Source organism: Hippopotamus amphibius, chromosome 2 (assembly GCF_030028045.1).
Source record: "Hippopotamus amphibius kiboko isolate mHipAmp2 chromosome 2, mHipAmp2.hap2, whole genome shotgun sequence".
Lineage (NCBI taxonomy): Eukaryota > Metazoa > Chordata > Mammalia > Artiodactyla > Hippopotamidae > Hippopotamus > Hippopotamus amphibius.
In genome coordinates this window covers 11,003,665-11,023,621 of record NC_080187.1, presented here as the reverse complement: position 1 = coordinate 11,023,621, position 19,957 = coordinate 11,003,665, and the positions used below count along the sequence as shown (strand labels likewise).

The following is a 19,957-nucleotide window of genomic DNA, read 5'->3' as shown; positions in this document are numbered from 1 at the left end:
GCCCGCGGCGTCCGCCTGTGGAGGGAGGAGCGTCTCATCACGGCGGGATGGTGACTGGCAGCGCCGCGGACCTGCACCACCACGGCCTTGCGCCCACGGTGCCCTCCGTATGGGCCCGGGACCTGGCCCCCATCACAGCGCCAGTGGTCAAGGGCACCCGCTGTAGGCCACCCATTAGAGCGCCCTGAGCAGCCCGCAGCACATGTGCCCAAAAAACAGCGCCCGTGCGGAGCTTGCTGACCTTGTCCCCGCGCTTCCTCCCCGTGCGCTCCCCAGCCCTGCCGGGGCTCCTCCTGAGAGGCCCCGGCCGCGCCCGATCTGGGACTCTCAGATTAAATGCGCTTTGATCCGGATTCGTTCGTTTGAGAGCAAAACCCCGATTCTGAGAAAACGAGATTGTCTCGCCCGCTGGGGACATGCCAGTGAACCCGGGCGGAGTGGGGCCCAAGCGTTCTGGGGATCGGACAGGGACGAGGGAGACAGGCAGAGTCTGAGAGAGACTGAGAGATGCGCAGAAAAGAGAGCGAGAGACACCCACCGACGCTGCTTAACGGAGAGAGTACCCTGGGACGACAGAGACAACGACAATACGAGAGTGACAGAGACATTGATGCCGACTCAGAGAAAACCTGGGGGAGACGAGAATGACGGAGAGAGTGAGTGAGCGAGAGAGCGAGAGAGCGAGAGGAGAAGAGAACGAAAGAGAGAGCGAGAGAACGAAAGAGAGAGATACAGAGATCAGAGACACTGGCAGACGGAGACCCAAGGAGAAAACCTGGGGGAGACAACCGCAAAGCCAGAGACACAGTGGTAGACGAGAGGCAGACCGAGACACCGGAGAGACGAGAGAAAGCTGGGAGATACCCAGGCAAAGAGGGAGAGAGAGAGTGACAGAGACATCGAGAGAAAACCTGGAGAGACGGAGGCGCCCGGCCGGGGGGTCGGGGACGGGAAGACGCACGGAAAGCGGCGGGCCCCGGGCCCCGGCGCAGAGGCGCGGCCCGGCAGAGTCGGACCCGGACAGGGGCTCGAGCTGAGAGAGGCGGAGAACGACGGCGCCCGGGCAGAGAGCCCGAAGCGCTGAGCCGCCCGGCCCCCAGGCGGGGAGAGACAAAGCCCGCGGGCGGCAGCCACCGACACCGAGACCGAGGCCGTGCCACCGAGGCCGTGCCACCGAGACCGGGACGTCGGGCGGAGAGCCGGCGCGGAGGGCGCAGCGGGGACAGCGGGCGCAGGGCGCGGAGCCGCCGGCCGGGCGCGAGGCGCAGAGACCTCGGGCGGAGACCCTGCGGGCCCCGGGAGAGAGGCCGAGCCCGAGGCGGGGGAGCGACCTCAGGCGGAGAGTCGAAGTCCCCAGAAGGCAAGCGCGCAGAGGCTGGGCCGGGGCAGCGCGAAGGGGCGCGACGGCGGCCGCTGCCCGCCCGGCGCCCACCTGGCGGCTCCTGCGAGCGGCAGCGCCCCGCGTCCCACCAGCGCGAGCCCCGCACCTCCTGGCCGCGCCGCCGCCGCCGCCGGCGATGAGCCGCACCCGGGCGCAGCGCCGCCCGCCCGCGATGACGGCCGCTCGGGCCGGGGGCGGGGAGGCGGGGGCTCGGGGCTGGCGGCGCGGGGCCTCGGCGCTCCCCCACCCCGCCTCCCCGCCCCCGCCGCCTCCAGGGCCGCTCCGAGGCGCACCTGGGACCCGGGCCCCTCCGCCGCCAGTGCGTGCTGCGCGAACCCGCCGCGCCGGGGCCAGGGGCCGGCCCCTCTATATCGGCGCGTGCGGTATCCGGGGGCGGAGGCCCGGCCCGCGCCCTCCACCGCCACCGAGGCGGGTTCGTGCGTCTCCCCTCACCCTTTCGGCCCCCCATTCCCAGCCCGGGCCCCAGAGCCCAGGCGCCCCGGAATCCGAGCAGGTGCTGGGCGCCTGGGAGCCTCGGGCCACCCGCCTGCGGTGAAAGGAGGCGAGTCCCTGTGTGCACATCCAGCTTAGTCCTGGCGAGGGCCACGCTGGGGGCGCTGGCCGTTTTGCAGCGTGGAAGTAAGTAGGGCGAACGTGAGGGGCCATGGCCAAGGTACCGGTTCAAGACTAGGCTTCTCCCGCAGACCAGGCACATTGCTTCATTGGAGATTTAAGCAACTCTCCCCTCTGTGGTCCTCAGTTTCCTCATCTGTAAAGTGGGAATGATGCCTGGACTTCCTCAAAGGTGGTCGTGCAGATGAACCGAAGTGGCGTTGGCAACGCACATGCCTGGCACTGCGGCATCGATCGAGAGCGTCCAGCTGGGAGACCAGGGGCAAACTCCTTCTCCTCCTTGAGCTTCAGTCTGCTTGGCTGGAAACGAGAGTCGTCGTAATCCAACCCTGCGAATTTTCCGAGGTCTGGTGAGGACCCGAAGCCACGGAGGGCGCGGAAGCTGCGAGAACGGAGCCCCGGGGTCAGGAGCAATCCCTCTCCCCTCCTGTTCGACGCTCTTACCCGGGCTGGGGGCAGGGCAAGAGAGTGCCCCGCAGCCTCGGGGGACAAAGTGGTCCTGGGATCGAGCCTGGATGGGCTGTGCCACTGCTCTGGGCTGGTGGCCGTCTACTCGGTCACTCTCATTTTTCAAATGAAAAAACTGAGACCCGAGAGAGGAAGGCGCCTGCTCGCATCCTGCCCCTGCCCTCTCAGCGCACCTAGGGGTCCGAGAGAGTGTTGAGAACAGCGAATTCAAAAAGCCGCGATCTTCAAGCCGGGAAATACCACAATTATGCATTCGCAGCGACACAGCCGACCGAAAGGCTCAGATCTGAAGGCTGAAGGCCCCGACCCTTGGCTGCGGTCGGCTCCGTCTGGGCCTCTACCCCGAGGCCTTCGGCGTTGGTTGGAGCTGCAGCCTTGGTCCTGGGAGTCGAGGTCCCGAGACCTCGCGCAGACCACCTCCCACCTCGCTCACGCGGCGGAATGAAGGGCAGAACCTGCGGCCGACTTGCCATGCAAGCTCGGGCAGGTCACTTCGCTTCTCCGAGCCTCAGTTTCTCCGTATATAAAATGGGAAAGATCGGCCCTACAGAAGGGGTTCTGCGGTTTCCGTGAGAGTCCGTGAGCCCATCTTCGTGAGGAGGGAGGAAAGAGAGTTAGTGCAGACCGCCCCCCCGCGCCCCCCCCCCCCCCCACAGCCACCCACCAAGCCCCTGAGAAACAAGAGGATCTGCAGGATCTGGAGGCCGGGGGCTCCTGCCTCTAAACGGTCAGGGAGGGGCCCTGGGAAAGTGGAAAACCGGAGCAGCACTACCTCTGCAGTGGAGTGAGGGGGGCTGAGGGGGAGGGCTGGGCTGCGGAATCCCCAGTCAGCTTCCCTAGGGTGGAGCCCATGGGGGTCTCCTGGACCTTGTTGAGGAAGACCTAGGCAGTGTAGGCACAGGTCTGGGCTGCGGACACAGGTGCGGTGGGGGCTGGGCTCTGAGCCAGTTCTCGCCTTCCCCTTCCACCTAGATCCCCTCTCCCAGAGGTTCCACTACCGCTGGTTGGGAGCCCTTGGGTTGGACCCTCCAGGCTTCATTGCACCCTCCCCTCACGGCCCCAGGTTCCAGCTCAACATGTGGGGAATCACAGCCCCTCACCCACCTATGCAAGGAAGCAAACACAGACCTGGCCCAGCCACAGAACCCGCACTGACAGATGGATCCTGCAGACAGACGCACAAATCCACACAGAGACTCAGAGACATCCACAGAGACAGCACAGACTCGCAGGCAGGGAGACCCAGAGACCCAAAGACAGACCCAGGGGCCACGGACATACTCACAGGCTCCCAAGCTTGGGCCAACACAGTCCTGTGAACGCCCGGCCACCCATAGACAGCAGACCCCTGTAGGGCCTGTCCCCATAGGCCTAGCTCCTCCCATCAGCCACCCAGGGGAAAAGAGGGGGCAGCATAGTGAGAGGGCAGGTCTGGGGAGATCCCTGGCCCCTTCCCTGCCCAGGGTAGGGGGCACCAGTCACTCAACAGAGCAGGCAGTAGCCGGCCCAGGCCGCAGGGAGGCACTGAGGAGGGAGGCTGGCCATTAGAGGCCTGGGCCCAGGCCCTCACTTACGGAGCGGAAGGCGAATTCTCACGCTGGTTGAGGGTGGACAGTGGGCACCAGGGGTCCGAGGGGAAGCTCCAGCGGCCCAGGTGGGGCAGTGGCGACCGTGGGTACACGGGAACTCCTTCACGCCACGGCGGGCGGCGGGCGGACAGGAGGCTGGCCCTGTCCGTCCGTCCTCCTCCTCCTCCCCGCCCTGGGTGGGGGGGCCACCGGAGGCCCAATTGGTCTCTGCCCCCACGTGACTCTGCAGGCCTCTCTCCTTCTTTGTTGGTGTTTCTCTTCATTTAGGTCTATTTTTTTTCTTCTCCTAAAAGAAAAAAAAAATACCTCTATCTATCTCGGGGCCGCGGATGGGGGCGGAGGCCAAGGCACTCTGGAGGCCTTGGCCAGCTGGCTGTTCCAGGCCGCTGTGGCAGCCCAGAGCCAGGGACCCCACGTAGGCGGGTAGGCAGCCCTGCTTGTTAGCGACTGGGTGGGAGTGGGGCCTGATTTATGGGCAGCTCCCCCACCCAGCCTGCAGCCCGGCCTCTCTCCCCTTGAATGGCTACCTCCCTGGGGCCTGGCCCGGCAGGGTCCAGCCTGGCCCAGACATGGGAGTGGAGTCAGGTTGGGCTGATGTGGAGGCAGGGGCATAGATGACTTGACCAGGTGGCCCTGCTGCTTTGGTCTGGTCTTTTTACTCTTCCAGAAGATGAAGAAAGGAAGAGGGGGGCAGAAGGCAAGCAGGTGAGCTGACCGAACACCTCCCGTGCATCCCACGTTGGCTTCTCTGAATGTCACCATTCGCCGAGGGCTGCTGATGCTCCTGGTCAACAGCTGGGAAAGTTGAGGCTGGGCTGAGACTGCCTCCAGGGCCAGGAGGTTGGTTACAGTGGCCCTAGGGTAGGCCAAGTGGGTAGCTAGACAAGGATAGATAGGGCAGGGCAGAGGGAAGGGGTTTTTTTCTAGAAGGCTAGGCCTCCCCGTGTAGCTGAGGGTGTCCCTATCCAATCTTCAGGGCCAGACAGGTCCTGGTCCTGGAGGCCCAATTGCTCTGCTCTGCACCTCTCCCATCATGACTCACTCTTGTGCATTCCTTCACTCATCTCACACTCACTGAGGGCACACTAGGTGCCAGGCCCTGGTCCAGGCACTGGAGAAAAGGGAAGAAAAGGAAACAAGTCTCTGTCCTCAGAGGATTTACCTTCCAGCCTTTTGTCCTAGGGGGTGGGAAGGGGCACAGGGGACCGTGGGGCAGTCACAGTGGAGAATCCACACACAACCCCCTTCATTTGAGGAAATAGGCAAATCACATAGAACACCTCACTTATGTGGCTTGGGATGAGAGGGATTTTTTTGTATAACTAAAGCCAACTGTATTTGAAACCTAATGTGTCTTCCTCTTTGTGCCACTTAAAACATTTTCCCAGTTTTATTGAGAAAGAATTGACATACATCACTGTATAAATTTAAGGCACACTGCATGATGATCTGATTTCCATATATTGTGAAACGATTAACAATAGGTAAGACTTTTTTTTATTGTGAAAATACACACAAAATAATGTTTACCAACAATCATAACTAACCGATTCTACTTATTCAATATATTCTACCTGTGACATAATTTGAAACTTATTCCCCAATGTGCATGACCTCATAATTATGTCTTTTTTACCCACATAAGTTCTTATAGTATACACTTCTCTCGCATGTGACAACCTAACTAGTCTACCCATTTTAATATAATGATTTTATTTCTGGATTAATACCACTCATCTTCCGAATTTAAAAAAGAAATAGTCCAGCAAATACCCTATATCACCAATATGTCATATACGTGTAACAGAAATGAACAACAAACAATCATGGTCCTTTGCACCTCTTTTGGTCAGATACTTTGTGAAGTTTTTAGGATTAAGTTTTAAAAAAATTTTTTTTTAAATTTTTACAAATCATGGATATATTGAGTCATTCTAAAACTACCTGACAAAGTATCTCATCAAAAGAGGTGCAGAGATGCTTTCCCCACCTTCTTAAATAGGACAAACAGGGTCTTTCAACATTACAGCACCACGGAAAGAACCAGCCTGGTTTTGCCAGTCTCCTCATAAGGCCTTGAGTCTGGAGAAGAATTGCTGAGGGGCTAGTGGCAGAAAGTCTATAGTAAATCTCAGTTCTCTTGTGTTCTAGCTGTGTTACCTGGGACCAGGCACTTCCTTTCTCTGGGTCTCACATCCTCTCCATAAAATGAGGACAAAATGAGACAACACATGTAACATACTCTGTGGCTACCTGACATATATGTGCTCAGTAAATGTTAGCAAAACACAAACAAACCAACTGAAGGACTGGCAGGTCTGTCCTCAGGAGTCCTTTCTGTGTTGAGCATGAGATTGCAACATCATCCTGAACACTGTTTGCCCTTCTGTATAGAATGACTCACCCCAGCCCGGGGAACCCTCAAGCAAAGGCTCAGGGCTGATTTATTTCTGAGTCCGAAGCAGCCAGCACAGAGCCAGCATCAGCAAGTGTTTGTTGAATGACTGCTTGCCCTGCACCCACTTGCTGCCTGTGGGTATAGAGTTCTGCTGCCTGTTCTCCTGTCCTGCCGCCATCTCTGTATACAGTCAGCTGTCACTTTCCACCACTCAGGCTGGGTTTTCCTCACCCCAGTCACCCGAGATGTTTACTGACATCCTCTTCCTCTGTGCCACCCTTACTGCATGAGGCATGCTGGGAGTGGCAAGGCCCTAATACAAAAGTGACTCCTATGTGCTTGGTTCCCTGCTAACCATTCCACACCTGTGGTCAATCACCTCTCTACCATCCTGGGAGGTAGGTAGCATTTTCCCCTCATCTCCCATGAACAACATTTGAGAGATAAGGAAACTCAGGCTCAGAGAGATGAGGCATCTTCCCAAAGTCACAGAACAAGGGTGTGATTGAATCAGGATTCAAACCTAAGAGGTAGGAGGCCAGAACCTGGGCTTGCAGACACAGAGTACTCTCCACTCTGCCAGGGCCCCTGCGTGGCCTATTTGTCCTTTCCTTCCAGCTCCAGCCCAGGTGGTCCCAGGCCATGAGACCCACCCAGAGGGGAAGGAGAAGGGGTGTAGTCCTGTACCAGGCTCCCTCCTCCCTCACTCCTCAAGCAAACAAAGCCCAGGGTCTCTCTTCTAAGTGGGGACTTTCCCAAAGTGCCAGGCCTATTTCCTGGAGGTAGAACAAGGAACAAACAAACCAGAGACCCAGAAACTGAAAAGGAGAAGAGAAAGAACCCTCAGGCTGTGATTGGGGTACAGTATAGACAGACAGACAGGAAAAGAAAGAAGCCATAGAAAGAATAAGGCAGAAAATGAGAGGAGAGAAAAGGGAGACCCACTGACAGTGTTAACAGATGTAGAGATGGCCATAGAGAGAGAGAAGAGGGAAATGGCGGGGTTGAGGAGGAATGAGAGAAGAAATGGGAGGGGGAAAGGGAAAGAGAAAGAGGTGGGGGGAGAGCAAGAGATTGGCTGAAGCAGAGAATGACAAAGAGAGGGGCAGGGGCCCTGAGCTGGAAGGAGAGAGAGTGTGGATGTGAAGACCCCTTGCAGGGCAGTGGAGGGGGTGGGGCTGCTGGCAGCAGCAGAGGCTGTTTCCGCTGCACCCCTTATCAGCCTGCTGCCAGATGTTCAGATCCGATGCCAATGTCAGAGAAGTCCATAGTGCCGGGTCAAGGACGTGGCCGGCGGGAGCCTCAGCTGCAGTGTGGGGAGGGGGGCTGGGGGACGGCAGTAGACCTGCTTGCTCTTCCCCCTGTGCCTCATGGCTCTCGGGGCTGGACCACCTGGTCAGGGTGGGAGAGACCAGGTGCCTCTGGGGGCTCCTTCTCTAGTCGGAGAGCAAGGACTTGTGGAGGCAGAGTGGGGCTCCTGACAACACATGGAAATGTACATCTTTGCACACTCCCATAAGCGAGGAAGCACATGGACACGTGAACACAGACACACACATGCACACGAGTGTGCAAAGCCACATGGGGACAACTTCCAGTCCTGCTCACAGCTGCTCCACCACAGCGCCCCTCTGCTGGAGCCCTGCTCTGCGTGGTAAGCTTAGAGACCACCCCCCCTCCCCCCACCGGCCCCAGCTCCCTCACCTCAGCCAGGACTGTAGCCAGAGCTGAAGAAGTAAGATTCTGTGGCTGGTGGGGTTCCCAGGGCCCACCCTGCTCTTCTATGAATGGCAATCTGCATGCCCTCAAGGGCTTGGCAGAGGGTCCTGAGACCTTCTAGACTGTGAGGCCTGGTGGAGACCCTCAGGAGGAGATGCAGGAGCTGGGTGTCTGGCAGGGCTGGGTCTCCAGCCTTGGGCCTGGGCCTCTCCGCCATGCTCTTGGAGTGTGCAGCCACAGCTGGGGCCCCTTCCTGGGGTAGTTTATCTCCCAGTGCACACGCTTGGCCCTCAAGGGGTGACCCAGCCTTGCTCCCCACATTCCTCTTCAGCCATGCAGCCGGTGGGCCCCCCACAGCCCTGAGACAGGGCCTGTACTTGGGGGTGGTCAGGAGCAACCACTCAGAGACACCCCACTGCCCTCTTGGCCCCAGCCCTTTGCAGCTGTCTCTATTTCTCTCTGCTTTTGTTTCTGCCACAGGCAATCTGTGTCTATCAGTTTTTGCCCCCATCTATCTCTGGGAATGTCCCATTTTGTCTCTCTCTAAGGTCCTTGAGTGGGACCAAGTCTGGGGATACTCTGCTCTTCTTTCTGGCTCATAGTGGCCAGTCTCAATGGGAATGTATAGCAGAAATCAGGCTGTGGGTGAGGGGGCAAAGATCCTGGGCAAGCGGAAGCCTTAGGCTTGTAATGGGTGAACTGGGGCAGCCCAAGCAGCAGAAGTCCAGACCCCCTCCCACCCACAGGCTAAGAGACAGCCCAGATAATGGACATTGATCAGGGCCTGGAGCTGGTGGACTCCCTTGTGTATTGGCAAAGACTGGGCGGGAAGGAGGAGGAAGCTGGGGCTGGAGGTCTCTCGGCCTGAGAGCCTCCTTCCTGTTTGTAGGGAAGTGACTGCCTCAGAAAGCTGCTCAGGGGAGAGGAGTGAGGCCATGGTGACTTCCGGGAAGCTGGCCAAGGGCCCGAGGCCACCCTCCCTGTGCCCACATGGGGCCTGCCGGCCCTGGCTTAAAATAGTGCAGTTCCTCCACTGCTGCTGCTACCAGAGCCCAGCCCAGAAGTCAAAGGGCTGCTGGCTGCTGCTTGTGCTCCCAGCAGAGGCCTAGAGCAGAGGGGATTCACCCATCTAACCCTCCCCAGACTGAGGCTGGAGGCTGTGTCTTGACAATGTGTGTATGTGTGTGTGTGTGTGTGTTGGGGGGGGGGGAGGGCGCGGGTGGAGTTGCAGACAAAGCGGGGATTTCTGGGTCAGAGACCCTGGATTCAAGTCTCCTTCCAAGACTGACCAGCTGCGAAACTTTGAGCTGGTCCATCTTGTCTCCTTGAGCCTCAGTTTCCACTTACATAAAATAGGGTGCGTGCCTGGCTTCAACCTAAATGAGGCCACGTATGCAGACTTCTCAGAACCTTGCCAGTCATACAGTAGACACAAAAAATGGGAGTTCCCTTTGCCTCCCTTGCTGGCTGTGCCTCAAACTCCTCAGCCTGAGGAAGGGCCTCCTTGAAGCTTTCCTTAGTTTCTACACTGCTCCTAGGACTAGGTATTGAACAGGGAAGGTCTGTGGAGAGGGAGCTTGCAGGGAGGGCAAGGACGGGGCTGTGGTCTCCATGGTGAGAGTTGTTGCCCAGGGAACAAGACTCCAAGAGCCCTGGGTTTGACAGTTGGGCACTTTAGCCACAGGATCTCAGAGAGGCTGATTACCACTGTGGACCTAAAGCCCTGGTGTGCAGCCAGGCCAAGTCAAAGAGGGAGCTTCTGGCTTTTCTGGGTTTCTGCTATTGGAGTATGAGGGGCTGCAGCTCCCCTCACACAGCTTCCTTCTATGGATTGACTTTATTGAGCCCCTACTTCGAACCAGCTAGAGTGAATCGTCCTTAAACCCCCAAGACACAGGCACCGTCATTCCACTGATCTGACAGGGACAGTGAGGACCAGAGCGGTATCTACCCGGGCCGAGGCCACATACCACAGGTAAAGGGAAGAGCTGGAATTAGAACTCAGGTGGTGAGACCCCTGGTTGATGTGCGTGCTGTCACACAAGCTGCCTGAGGAAAATGACCCCTGGGAGAGGGCTCCACGTAGCCACATCCAACCTCATCCTAACACCCTCCCCTGCCCACCATTTCTGGGGGTTTCTGGCTTCAGACTCTGACAACCCAGAGCCACCAGCATGCCGCTTCCTCCTCAGTTAAACAGAAATGCTCTTACCTCGGAGGGTCTGCATAAGAGTCTCTGTAGATCCTAATAGTAGGCACTCAATCAGTGCTGGCTTTCCTTCATTCCTAAGTTTACCTAAGAGTTACGTAACCTTAAGCAAATTATTGGGTTGGCCAAAAAGTTTGTGGGCCTTGGTTTTCTTATCTGTAAAATGGGATCATCATAGCATCAACCTCATAGGGTGGCCCTGAGGACTCAGTAATCAAATGCACATAAAATGCTTATTAGCCCAGCACTTAGCCTTGCTCTATACATGTTAATTACCTTATTATTCTTTACTTTCAGGTTATTGCCTGGCACACACAGAAACCCAAAGTTCAGCATTGGTTAAGTAGCAATTTATAAATTTAGAGCAGCGTCCTAAATTTTATTCCATGGAACACAGAAATTTAACAGGATTTTAACAGGAGGATGGTCCATGGTCTAATACTTTTGGTAGACCCTGAGCTAAATAAAATTAAAGTTTTCTTCGGGTAGGACTTTTTGGAACCTTTAATATGCCAACAAAGGTTGGGAGTCAATAAGAGGAAGGTAGAGTGTGGTTATTTCTCAGATTTTCAGTAGTAGAACTCCTGCCTCTTTTTCCATGGAGTCACCTGTGGGTTATCTACGTTCTGAGAAACAGTTTGGTGTCTCTAACATTCTACATATATTTGGGACAGCACTGCTTTTTTAGATCAATTTGGGTCTGTTCATTCACCTCTCATAGGAATTAATCCTTTATTATTTTAATAGAGGTTTTGTTTTGTTAATAGCTAACAGTTCAACCAAAGGCCATTCCTGAGCTTTGTTACAAACTCCAGACATTCGTATTCAGCACTCTGAGTTGCTAAGGCTGAGCAGGGAGGAAGCCTGTTGTAACTTTGGTATCAGATACACCTGGATTCAAAAGCCAATTCTGTCACTTACTCATGTGTCATTTTGGGCAAATGGCTTAACTTCCTTGAGCCTCAATTTGCTTATGAGTAAAATGGGGCTGAGACCTATACCTTGCAAAATTGTTACGAGGATTACAGGAGACAATGCATGTAAAACACCAATCCTAGTGCCTGGCACTTGCTAGGCTTTCAGCAAATATGTTCTTTCTCTTCCTTGCACCTCTGTGTCTTATCTGTTCCCTCTTGTGGGGCAAGGAAGAATCTACTAATTAGTTCTGCAGCGTTTCCTTTATTCTAAAACCACCTCTTTCAAACCTCAAGGGCTCTCTGCTCCCTTGTACTGGAGGACGCTGAGGTATGGGAAGGCAGCTGGGCTTTCCCTCATTTCACACATGGGATTTAATAGACTTTGATCAGACTCCTCAGCCTTTATCTTCCCAAACTGAGGAGCTTTCATCTTTCCCATCTGTCTTCATATAACCCTCAACCCAAACTCTGCCACTTCTCTGATCGTATGAACAGCAGGATTACAGGGCAGTTGGGCAGATCTAGGTTCAGGTCAGGATTCTGACACTTCCTGTGTGATTCTGGGCACATCCCATGACCTCTCAGAGCTTCCATTTTCTCAGCTCTAGAAAACCTCATCTATTTTCTGGAAAAACAGGTATTACCTGGTTGGACCATAGTGACATACACGCAGGCCACCTACCAAGCACACTGCTGTCACTGAGATTTAGCTCTTTCCTGAGATTTAGCAGATGGCTTTCCTTCCTCTAACTCCTGAACGTGGCATTCAAGTCTCCCAAGAGCTTCTGCAGGCTCAACTCTTGGTAAAACCTTCCATCTGCCACCATTCCTGCCACAACAGTCCCTCATCATGTTTGAATATTCCATGTTTCTGATTCACAGCTGGGCCTTCAAACATGCTGTTGACCCCTCTATTTGGTCTATCCCCCTCTTCTGTCTGGTGACTTTCTTCAAGGCCCACCTTCAACACTCATCTGTGAAGCTCTTCCTGAGTCCCATGATCTCTGAGCCTTCATTTTCTCAGCTCTAGAAAACCTCGTCTGTTTTCTGGAAAGACAGGTATTAATTGGTTGGAGCATAGTGACATAAAGGTCCATAAACATCCCCATATACATCCTTAATTACAATCCTGATCCCACTGTACTGCGAAGGTCTGTGTTTGCCTCTCCCACTAGACTCAGTTGCTCTAGTCATACCAATTTCTGGCTGTTAGTCCCTTTGCCTCATTTAACCTTAGTTTCATCATTTACAAAATAGGTGTTATAACTTGAAGTTCAAGGAGGTTCCAGTTTGTGAAATGTCCCAACACAGTGCCTGGCACACAGAGCAGGCACCTCAGTGTTGGCTCATTGATTCAAACAGTTCTGAGAGAGATCCCTCTGCCACACTCTCAGCAAGAGGAATTGGGTGAGTAGCAGCGATAAGCAGAAGCAATAGGTCTGAAGGCACAGGCAGCTCCTTATTAGGACAACCCATCATCCCTCCTTAGAACCCCAGACACGCTTAACAGACAGATGCCATGTGCAGAAGGATTCACATTTATTGGTTCAAATACAGTACCTAACATTTGCTAAACATGCATCTCACACTAATTGGTCACATTTCCACAGGTAGTCAATTCACAGAAAAGGGCCCATTCCTTGCCAGATGGCAGGGTGGGAGGTAGCAGAGGGCCTGGGTAGCAGAGCCTGCCAACTATCACTTGGTCATGCAGGATTGACGGAGCCAGGTTGGCAGGCAGCCCTTGGCCGGCCCTTTGGGGACAAGGGCTCAGAGACATCCTGTTTACTCGACTCCTATACAGGACTGTGGGTAGAGGTGGGCCTCGGGTAGGTAGCCCAGGCGTAAGCTCATGGATGCACATGCCACCAGAGCTCCTGAGTGTGGTATCATGGGAGGTGGTGCTCCCTGTGCCTTGGATCATAGGATGGAAACGAAGGACTCTTCAAGGGGTGGGCTAGTCCCTGGCTGGGCAGGTGGGAAGGACTCCCCAGACATGGCCCAGACATTACAAAGCAGCCACAAGCCCCTATCGCAAGCTTGGGATGGCAACACAGACAAAAACACCAACACCCCAGGGCAGGCGGGGTTACTTTCCCGACAAATACATGTAAACAGAGCAGGAGCTACAGTATTCTTTTCCCACAAGATTCCTCAGAGAGGAATAGACCAGGATGTCACTCAAGAGGTAGTTTTTTTTTTTTTTTCTTTTTCATGGAAACTTGAGTCAACATTATCACCTATTATAAGACATTTCAGAGAAAGAAAACAATGGTCACCAAAGGGCAAAAGTGATTCTTTGCCTGGCAGGGCTGGCTCCAGGATTTGGAAGACCAGCCTCCACCAGTAAGACAACTTTTTTCTTGGGCTTGAAGCAAGCTCTGGCCTGATTCACAGCTTCCCTCCGAGCTTGCAACTGATTCCTGAGCAGGCTGTAGCCCATTAAGGGCTGCAGGCCCAGAGGAGGGAGGCCAGATGGGGACTGGATTAGGCAGAGGGACCAGGCATCTTGTGAGCCGGGAGAGGCAGGGTCACTGTGGCTCACTCATGTTGCAAGACAGCCAGAAGTCTTCAAGTCTCAAGGGAGGCCAGCTCTGGCCAAAGAGGAAGCCCCAGCATGTTCTCTGGGGCCCCTTCCTCTGAGGAAACAGTCCAGGTCTGGCTCCCAAGCCCAGAAAAGAAGCCATTGCTTGTGGTAGCCACGAGAGGGGTTTCTGGGGACCCTGTAATTAAATAAACATCCCTGAGCTGTGGCCCTAGAAACCCTTGCCTCAAGGCTAACCAGTTCCCAGCACCTGGTGGAATGATTGCCGTTTCTTATCCCGAGACACAGATAAAACATCATTTCACAGACACTGGACATAGATGCTTCAAGCTGAGGGAAAAGGGAGGCATGATTAACTGCAAAGGCAGAGGGGAGTGCAGGGGACTTTCATGGATCAAGTTGGGGAAAGGGTGGTGGGTTTTTTGTTTAGTTTCGGGGTTTTTTTTTGTTTTTTTGTTTTTTCTTTTTACTTTAAAAAAAATCAATAAAGAAAAATTCAAAGTTTAATAAAAGGGCTGGTCTAAAAGACTGGATTATTTCTTAAAACTGCAAAATTTTAAAAAGCAACAAGGAAAAAAAGACATAGACCAGAGGCTCAGAGCTAAAGACTTGGAACCACTGCTCAACTTCCTGCCCTGCTGGGAGGCCAGAGCCCCTTTACTTTGGCCAAGCCTGGACATGGTCTAGATGTTGCCCATTCTGGGTTTGTCTGTCTCTGTCTGTCCCATTCCCCAGTAAATTGAGAACAAACTAAGGTAGGAAATGGACAGCAGAGCAAGGCAGCTAGCTCAGAGAGCCCAGGGCTTTAAGGACCTGGTGACACACTGGCCACGGAAGGACTCTTCCCGGACAAAGGGTGGCACATGAGAGGCAGGGTGCTATGGAGTGGGTGACTGTCATGATGGCATGGAGAGCCCTCAGTTCCCTCTAGCCCTCCTCTGGATCTGGGGAACAGGACAGAGAGGTTCCTGCCTGCTGCTTTCCATCTCTGGAGGTCTGCCCACCTCACTATGGATCAGGCCTGGGGGGCTGGGAATCCTCTGAGTCAGGTGGAGTGCTTTGAGACAGGTTCTGGGGAGTTTCTCCAGACTGAGGGTAAGACCATCAAGCCTTGTGAAAGACTCCAAAAGTCTACAAAGGAGTTAGAGAGCATGAGTTGTAGGCGAAGTTCCAAGATTCCAAACTTTTGTCTTGGGTCAAGAAAACATTCAAAGGGAAAGGAAGGGAAAAGCTTGAATGTTTCAATGCAGTGCAATGAGGTGGGATTCTCCTTTACCACACAGCTTTCAGGGTCATATTTTTATGGTGGGAAAATTCTCACTCAAAGTGAGTGCTGCTGGTGGCAGGGGATCAGAGAGAGGACAGAAGAGAGGGGAATTAGAGACAACATGCACAACTTTTTTCAACTAGCAAAAAGGCTACCTGTTAACCAAACATCATGGGAAGAAAAGCAAAAAACAAACACATCAAACCTCCCCCTCCAACCTTTCTCTGTGTCCTTCAAACTGAATTCACAAATACATCTAGTGGTTGACCTAATGTCTCCACACTGCTAGCTACACTCCTACCTTCCTCTCATAATACCTGAGTTTGCGACGCAACACAGTCACTTTACCCTGTTTAAAAAAAGCCCATGTCATAAAAGGACTGGGTGCAGAAGACATTAAAGGCGGTCCACAGGTCAGGCTCCGGCTCAGAACACACGGCCACTTGGCTCAGTGATTCTGCAGGGCCCTCGGTAATGAATGGGCTCTTTGTTCTGTGGAATCTGCTGCAAACATTTGTAAAAATGGATTTGTACAATGGCAACTTGCAGAACCTTTCCCCCACTCCACAAATTAACAACTTGCTCTGTTTAATGCTGCATTATTAAAGAGACATGTTCCTGCCTCATCAGAGAGCAATTCTCTTTGCTACCCAACCCAACCAGTAAAATGCTTAATTTAAGAGAAAAGCAATTTCAAAAAATAATAATAATTTGACCAGTGGAGGTCTAGCAAAGAAAGATGCAGCACATAAGAGCCGTCTTAGAGAAGGGGTCTCTGATTATGTGTAACCTCCCCTACCTTGAGTAAAGTGGCTCGGAGTCTGACCTGTAGCCAAAGAATATGATCTAATTGGTTAAACAAAAGATCAGAAAACCAAAATATTGTGAATTTAGAAATAAACAGATACACACGCACAAATCTTCCCAGTGACATGTGAAAAACATTCTGGTTGGAGCTTTTCCTGAGGAACATGTCTCTTCTTTCTTTTTTTCCTTTCTCAGAGCAGTTGGAGAAACGGCATTAAGAAGTAATGCTCTGAGTTTTAGATCCATCAAGGGACAAAGTCATCACCCTGCTGGTACCCGTAACATTTCACAGGAAAGAAAAAATTACAATCTGACACAGACTACCCAATTCGCACGCAATGTGGTGGCCCTCTGAGTAAGTGTGCTAGGCTGAGCTGGGAAGAGAGCAAACGGCCTTTGACTAAACAGGCAAAAGGAGGTCTTGTAGGACCCTCAAGCCTACCCAGGGATGTACCCAGCTAAGTGGCCTGTCTGCTGCAATGGCTGTGGGAGCTACCTGTCTTTAGGCAGGGACAACCGCTGTAGTAAGGCAGGGAAGGGAAAAGCACCTGACAGAGTTCCACAACAGACCTGGTGTGACCGCTGGCCAAAGCCAAGAGGGTGAGGAACATTTTCTGGGACTAGGTGGGGCAGGTAGTGAAAGAACAAAGGGTCCAGGCCATACCTGCAGAGGGGGCAGCCAGGCCTTTAGGAACATGAGGTAGTTTAAAGCCCCCCTTCCCTTCCAGGAGCTTTGGACTCTAGCCCTCCAGACCTTGGTCAGCCAGGCCACTGATACTCTGAGGGGCAGCTGGGCCGCTCTGGGTCTTCGGCTTACTATTTTGAGGAAACCTAGTTTCATTCTGGGAGCGATTAGGAGAGCCTGGAGTAGAATGTAGGGGCAAAAATTCTGGTCAGCATATGGGTGAATGGTCCTTCCAGCTGTTTGGAAAAGAGACTACAGTTTCAGAGTCAGATCTGGAGGCAGAATGGATGGGGTGGGGCCAGACAGGGAACTCCAAAGGAGGAGTGTTTATTCTATTAGCAGCCTGGCCTTTGTTCCACTACACTGTGAAGGTGAAAGGAGAATAAATCAGTAGTGGGCATCAGGATTCAGAACATGACATTCTGTTCAGCTGTTTTTTCAAAGGGCCAATAGGAAATCAGGTTTATAAGGGAGAAGTAATGAGTCTGAGGAAAAATAAGGAAACTAGGTAGCTGTGAGCCCCAAGGGAGCTGGCAGGCAAGTTGCAAAGGATTGGCTCATTGCCAGGGCTTTGCCTAGGTGAAAAGGTGACAGTGGCAGAAACTACTAGTGGCGGTATGGATGGTGAGGAGGGGAGGTCCCACAGTGTGGTGTGAGAACAGAAATCCTTCTCCCTGAAGACCTGTTCTGAGGGAGGACACCTAACTTAGATTTGGTCACTGTGCCCGACTCTCAACTTACAGCTTTTCAAAGAAAAGAGATAGCTAAATCCTCATCTCTGTCCTGTTCCCAATGTCTCACCCACTTTGCTTAGTAAACCTCGGAACACCACTTTCCCTTTTATGGTATGCTCTTTTACCTGGTAATTCTGTAGCTAGAAAAAGGCAGTTTGCTCTCTGACAGACAAATATATGAGTCTGCTGAGAACATGTGGAGAAAGCAGGGTTGTCACCCCCCACCCTTTCCACTGAGGTAGTCATCTTTGTCAACATTATGGAAATAGTCATCTCAGCCCCATCCCACCCTCTCCCTCAAAATACAAAAGAACTATCTCTAAACAATGACAACACTGTAACATTAAACATCTTCACATTCTGTAAACTGCACGGAAATGCATCGGCTGCATTCACACAAAAGCATGTGCATCATGTTGAAGGCCATACATTCAACTCTGTCGTGAAATAAATATATAGAAAAATGAGGTTCAAAAAACAAGACAAACAAACAAAAACTCTTCTTGCTATGGAGGCAACTGGCAACGCTGCTCCAAGCCTCCATGTTGGTCTTTCTGGTTCTTTCTTCTGGAGCCTGTCCTGCCCACCCCAGGCGTTGTGGTTGGCCTGAGAAGGGGTGCTGGGGACAGGTCACTCCTTGCCCACATTTGTCTTGCAGGAGTGCAGCACCACCTTAAAGAGGAGGGGCAGCTGCTCCAGGGGTACATTCACCATCTTTCCTGGGAAAAGGTGGAGAAAGAAGAGTTAGCCATGGCTGCTAGTAAAAGGGTGTGTTTGCCTCCTCTTGGGCTGGTGAAAGAAGAATGCTGCCTTTTTGAGTGACTCAGGCAAGGAAAGTGGCAGGAGTATTACACAGGTAGAAAAGACTGCACTAACATCCTAATACCCAGACCCATTTTGGTGCCGTAGGGAGTCTAGTAATGGGGCAAGCTATACTTGTTGCTACCATCCAAAGAATACTTAACACTGTGCTAGGTGTTTAAATACATTATATCATTTAATTCTCACAATATTTCTGTATGGCAGATATTACTTTTTATCTCCATTTTACAGATGAGGAATCTGAAACTGAAAGGTATTCCTAGATGTCCTCTCAGAGTGAAAATAACATGAGAAACATTGTGTTTCATCTCATAGTAGATTCTTTTTTTTTTAAATTAATTAATTTATTTTATTTATTGGCTGCTTTGGGTCTTCGTTGCTGCACATGGGCTTTCTCTAGTTGCTGCGAGCGGGGGCTACTCTTCATTATGGTGCACAGGCTCCTCGTTGTAGTGGCTTCTCTTGTTGTGAAGCACGGGCCCTAGGCACGTGGGCTTCACTAGTTGCAGCACATGGGCTCAGTAGTTGTGGCTCACGGGCTCTAGAGCACAGGCTCAATAGCTGTGGTGCACGGGCTTAGTTGCTCCCTGGCATGTGGAATCTTCCCAAGGCAGGGCTTGAATCCGTGTCCCCTGCATTGGCAGGCAGATTCTTTACCACTGAGCCACCTGGGACGTCCTCCTAAGTAGATTCTTTAACTAGCATTCTATAAAACTTCGCTCTTCAGAATAGTATAAAGCATTAATAAAATGTACCAAGGAAAAAGGGGGTGGAGTTTACAGGGGCAAATAAATTGAGAAATTCAGGATTAAAACAGGTTTGTTTTTTTTTCATGTGGACCATTTTTAAAGTCTTTATTGAATTTGTTACAATATTGCTTCTAGTTTTTTTTTAATGTTTTGGTTTTTTGGCCCTGGGGCATGTGGGATCTTAGCTCCCCCACCAGGGACTGAACTCACACCCCCTGCATTGGAAGGTGAAGTCTTAACCACTGGACAACAAGGGACGTCACCAAAATAGGTTTGTTTTTTTTGTTTTCGTTTTTTGTTTTGTTTTTTTTAAACTGGAGGACTTCTAAGAGCACTTAGTGTGCTAATATACTTTGTAAATATCTGAGGCTATAGTTCTTCTTCCTGACAGAACCTTAGAGTCACCTGGGAGTTTTTTTTTTAAATACCGATGACCAGGCTCCACTCCATATCAATTAAGACAGAATCTTTAGAGGTGCAACCCAAGCATGGATATTTTTTAAAAGCTCAAAGGGTTGCCAGGGTTGATAACCCAGTTCTGTGGGGGGAGACTAATTACTGATTTCTCTCTATTGCACAGAGCAACTGATTAATATCTCGTTTGGCAGAACATAGTTTTGAAAATGATGAGACAAACTATCAAAACACTCCTAAAATTCCAATAGTTTTTTTAGGCCCAGTTCGCATCTCCTAGACTATTCTGTGGCCGAAAAAGTAAAATTTTGATTTTATCAGACCGAACACTTTTTTCTTTCAAAATTGTATTGCTGAATTTTACAGGAACAATCTCAGCCCAGAGGTCACACTTCTGAGTGGCCACTCAGTATGTGCTAGATAACTATAAATAAGAATCTTTACCAAATGAAGTAAAGCAACAACAACAAAAGCCAGGATTTTATGTTGAAATGGACCTATTTAAATGTCAAGAAACTCAGAAAGGGGTCAAGACCACAAAACAACTACAACAAAAATTCCTCTGTGAACATAGGAGTTTTGAGAATTATTTTAAAAATATCACTTCAAATGAAGGATCC

At 52.0% G+C, this 19,957-nt stretch overlaps 1 protein-coding gene across 3 annotated transcripts in view; it reads right to left on the bottom strand.

Annotated features, from left to right (window-relative positions):
* Positions 1-17,679: 17,679 nt before the first annotated feature.
* NR6A1 (nuclear receptor subfamily 6 group A member 1) overlaps positions 17,680-19,957 on the bottom strand; it is a 211,928-nt gene continuing 209,650 nt past the window's right edge. For all 3 annotated transcript variants that reach the window (XM_057721369.1, XM_057721370.1, XM_057721371.1), the window contains one exon: positions 17,680-18,071. In XM_057721369.1, coding sequence (XP_057577352.1) covers positions 17,983-18,071 — 89 coding nt within the window. In that variant the 3' untranslated portion in view covers positions 17,680-17,982. The remainder of the gene's footprint in view (positions 18,072-19,957) is intronic.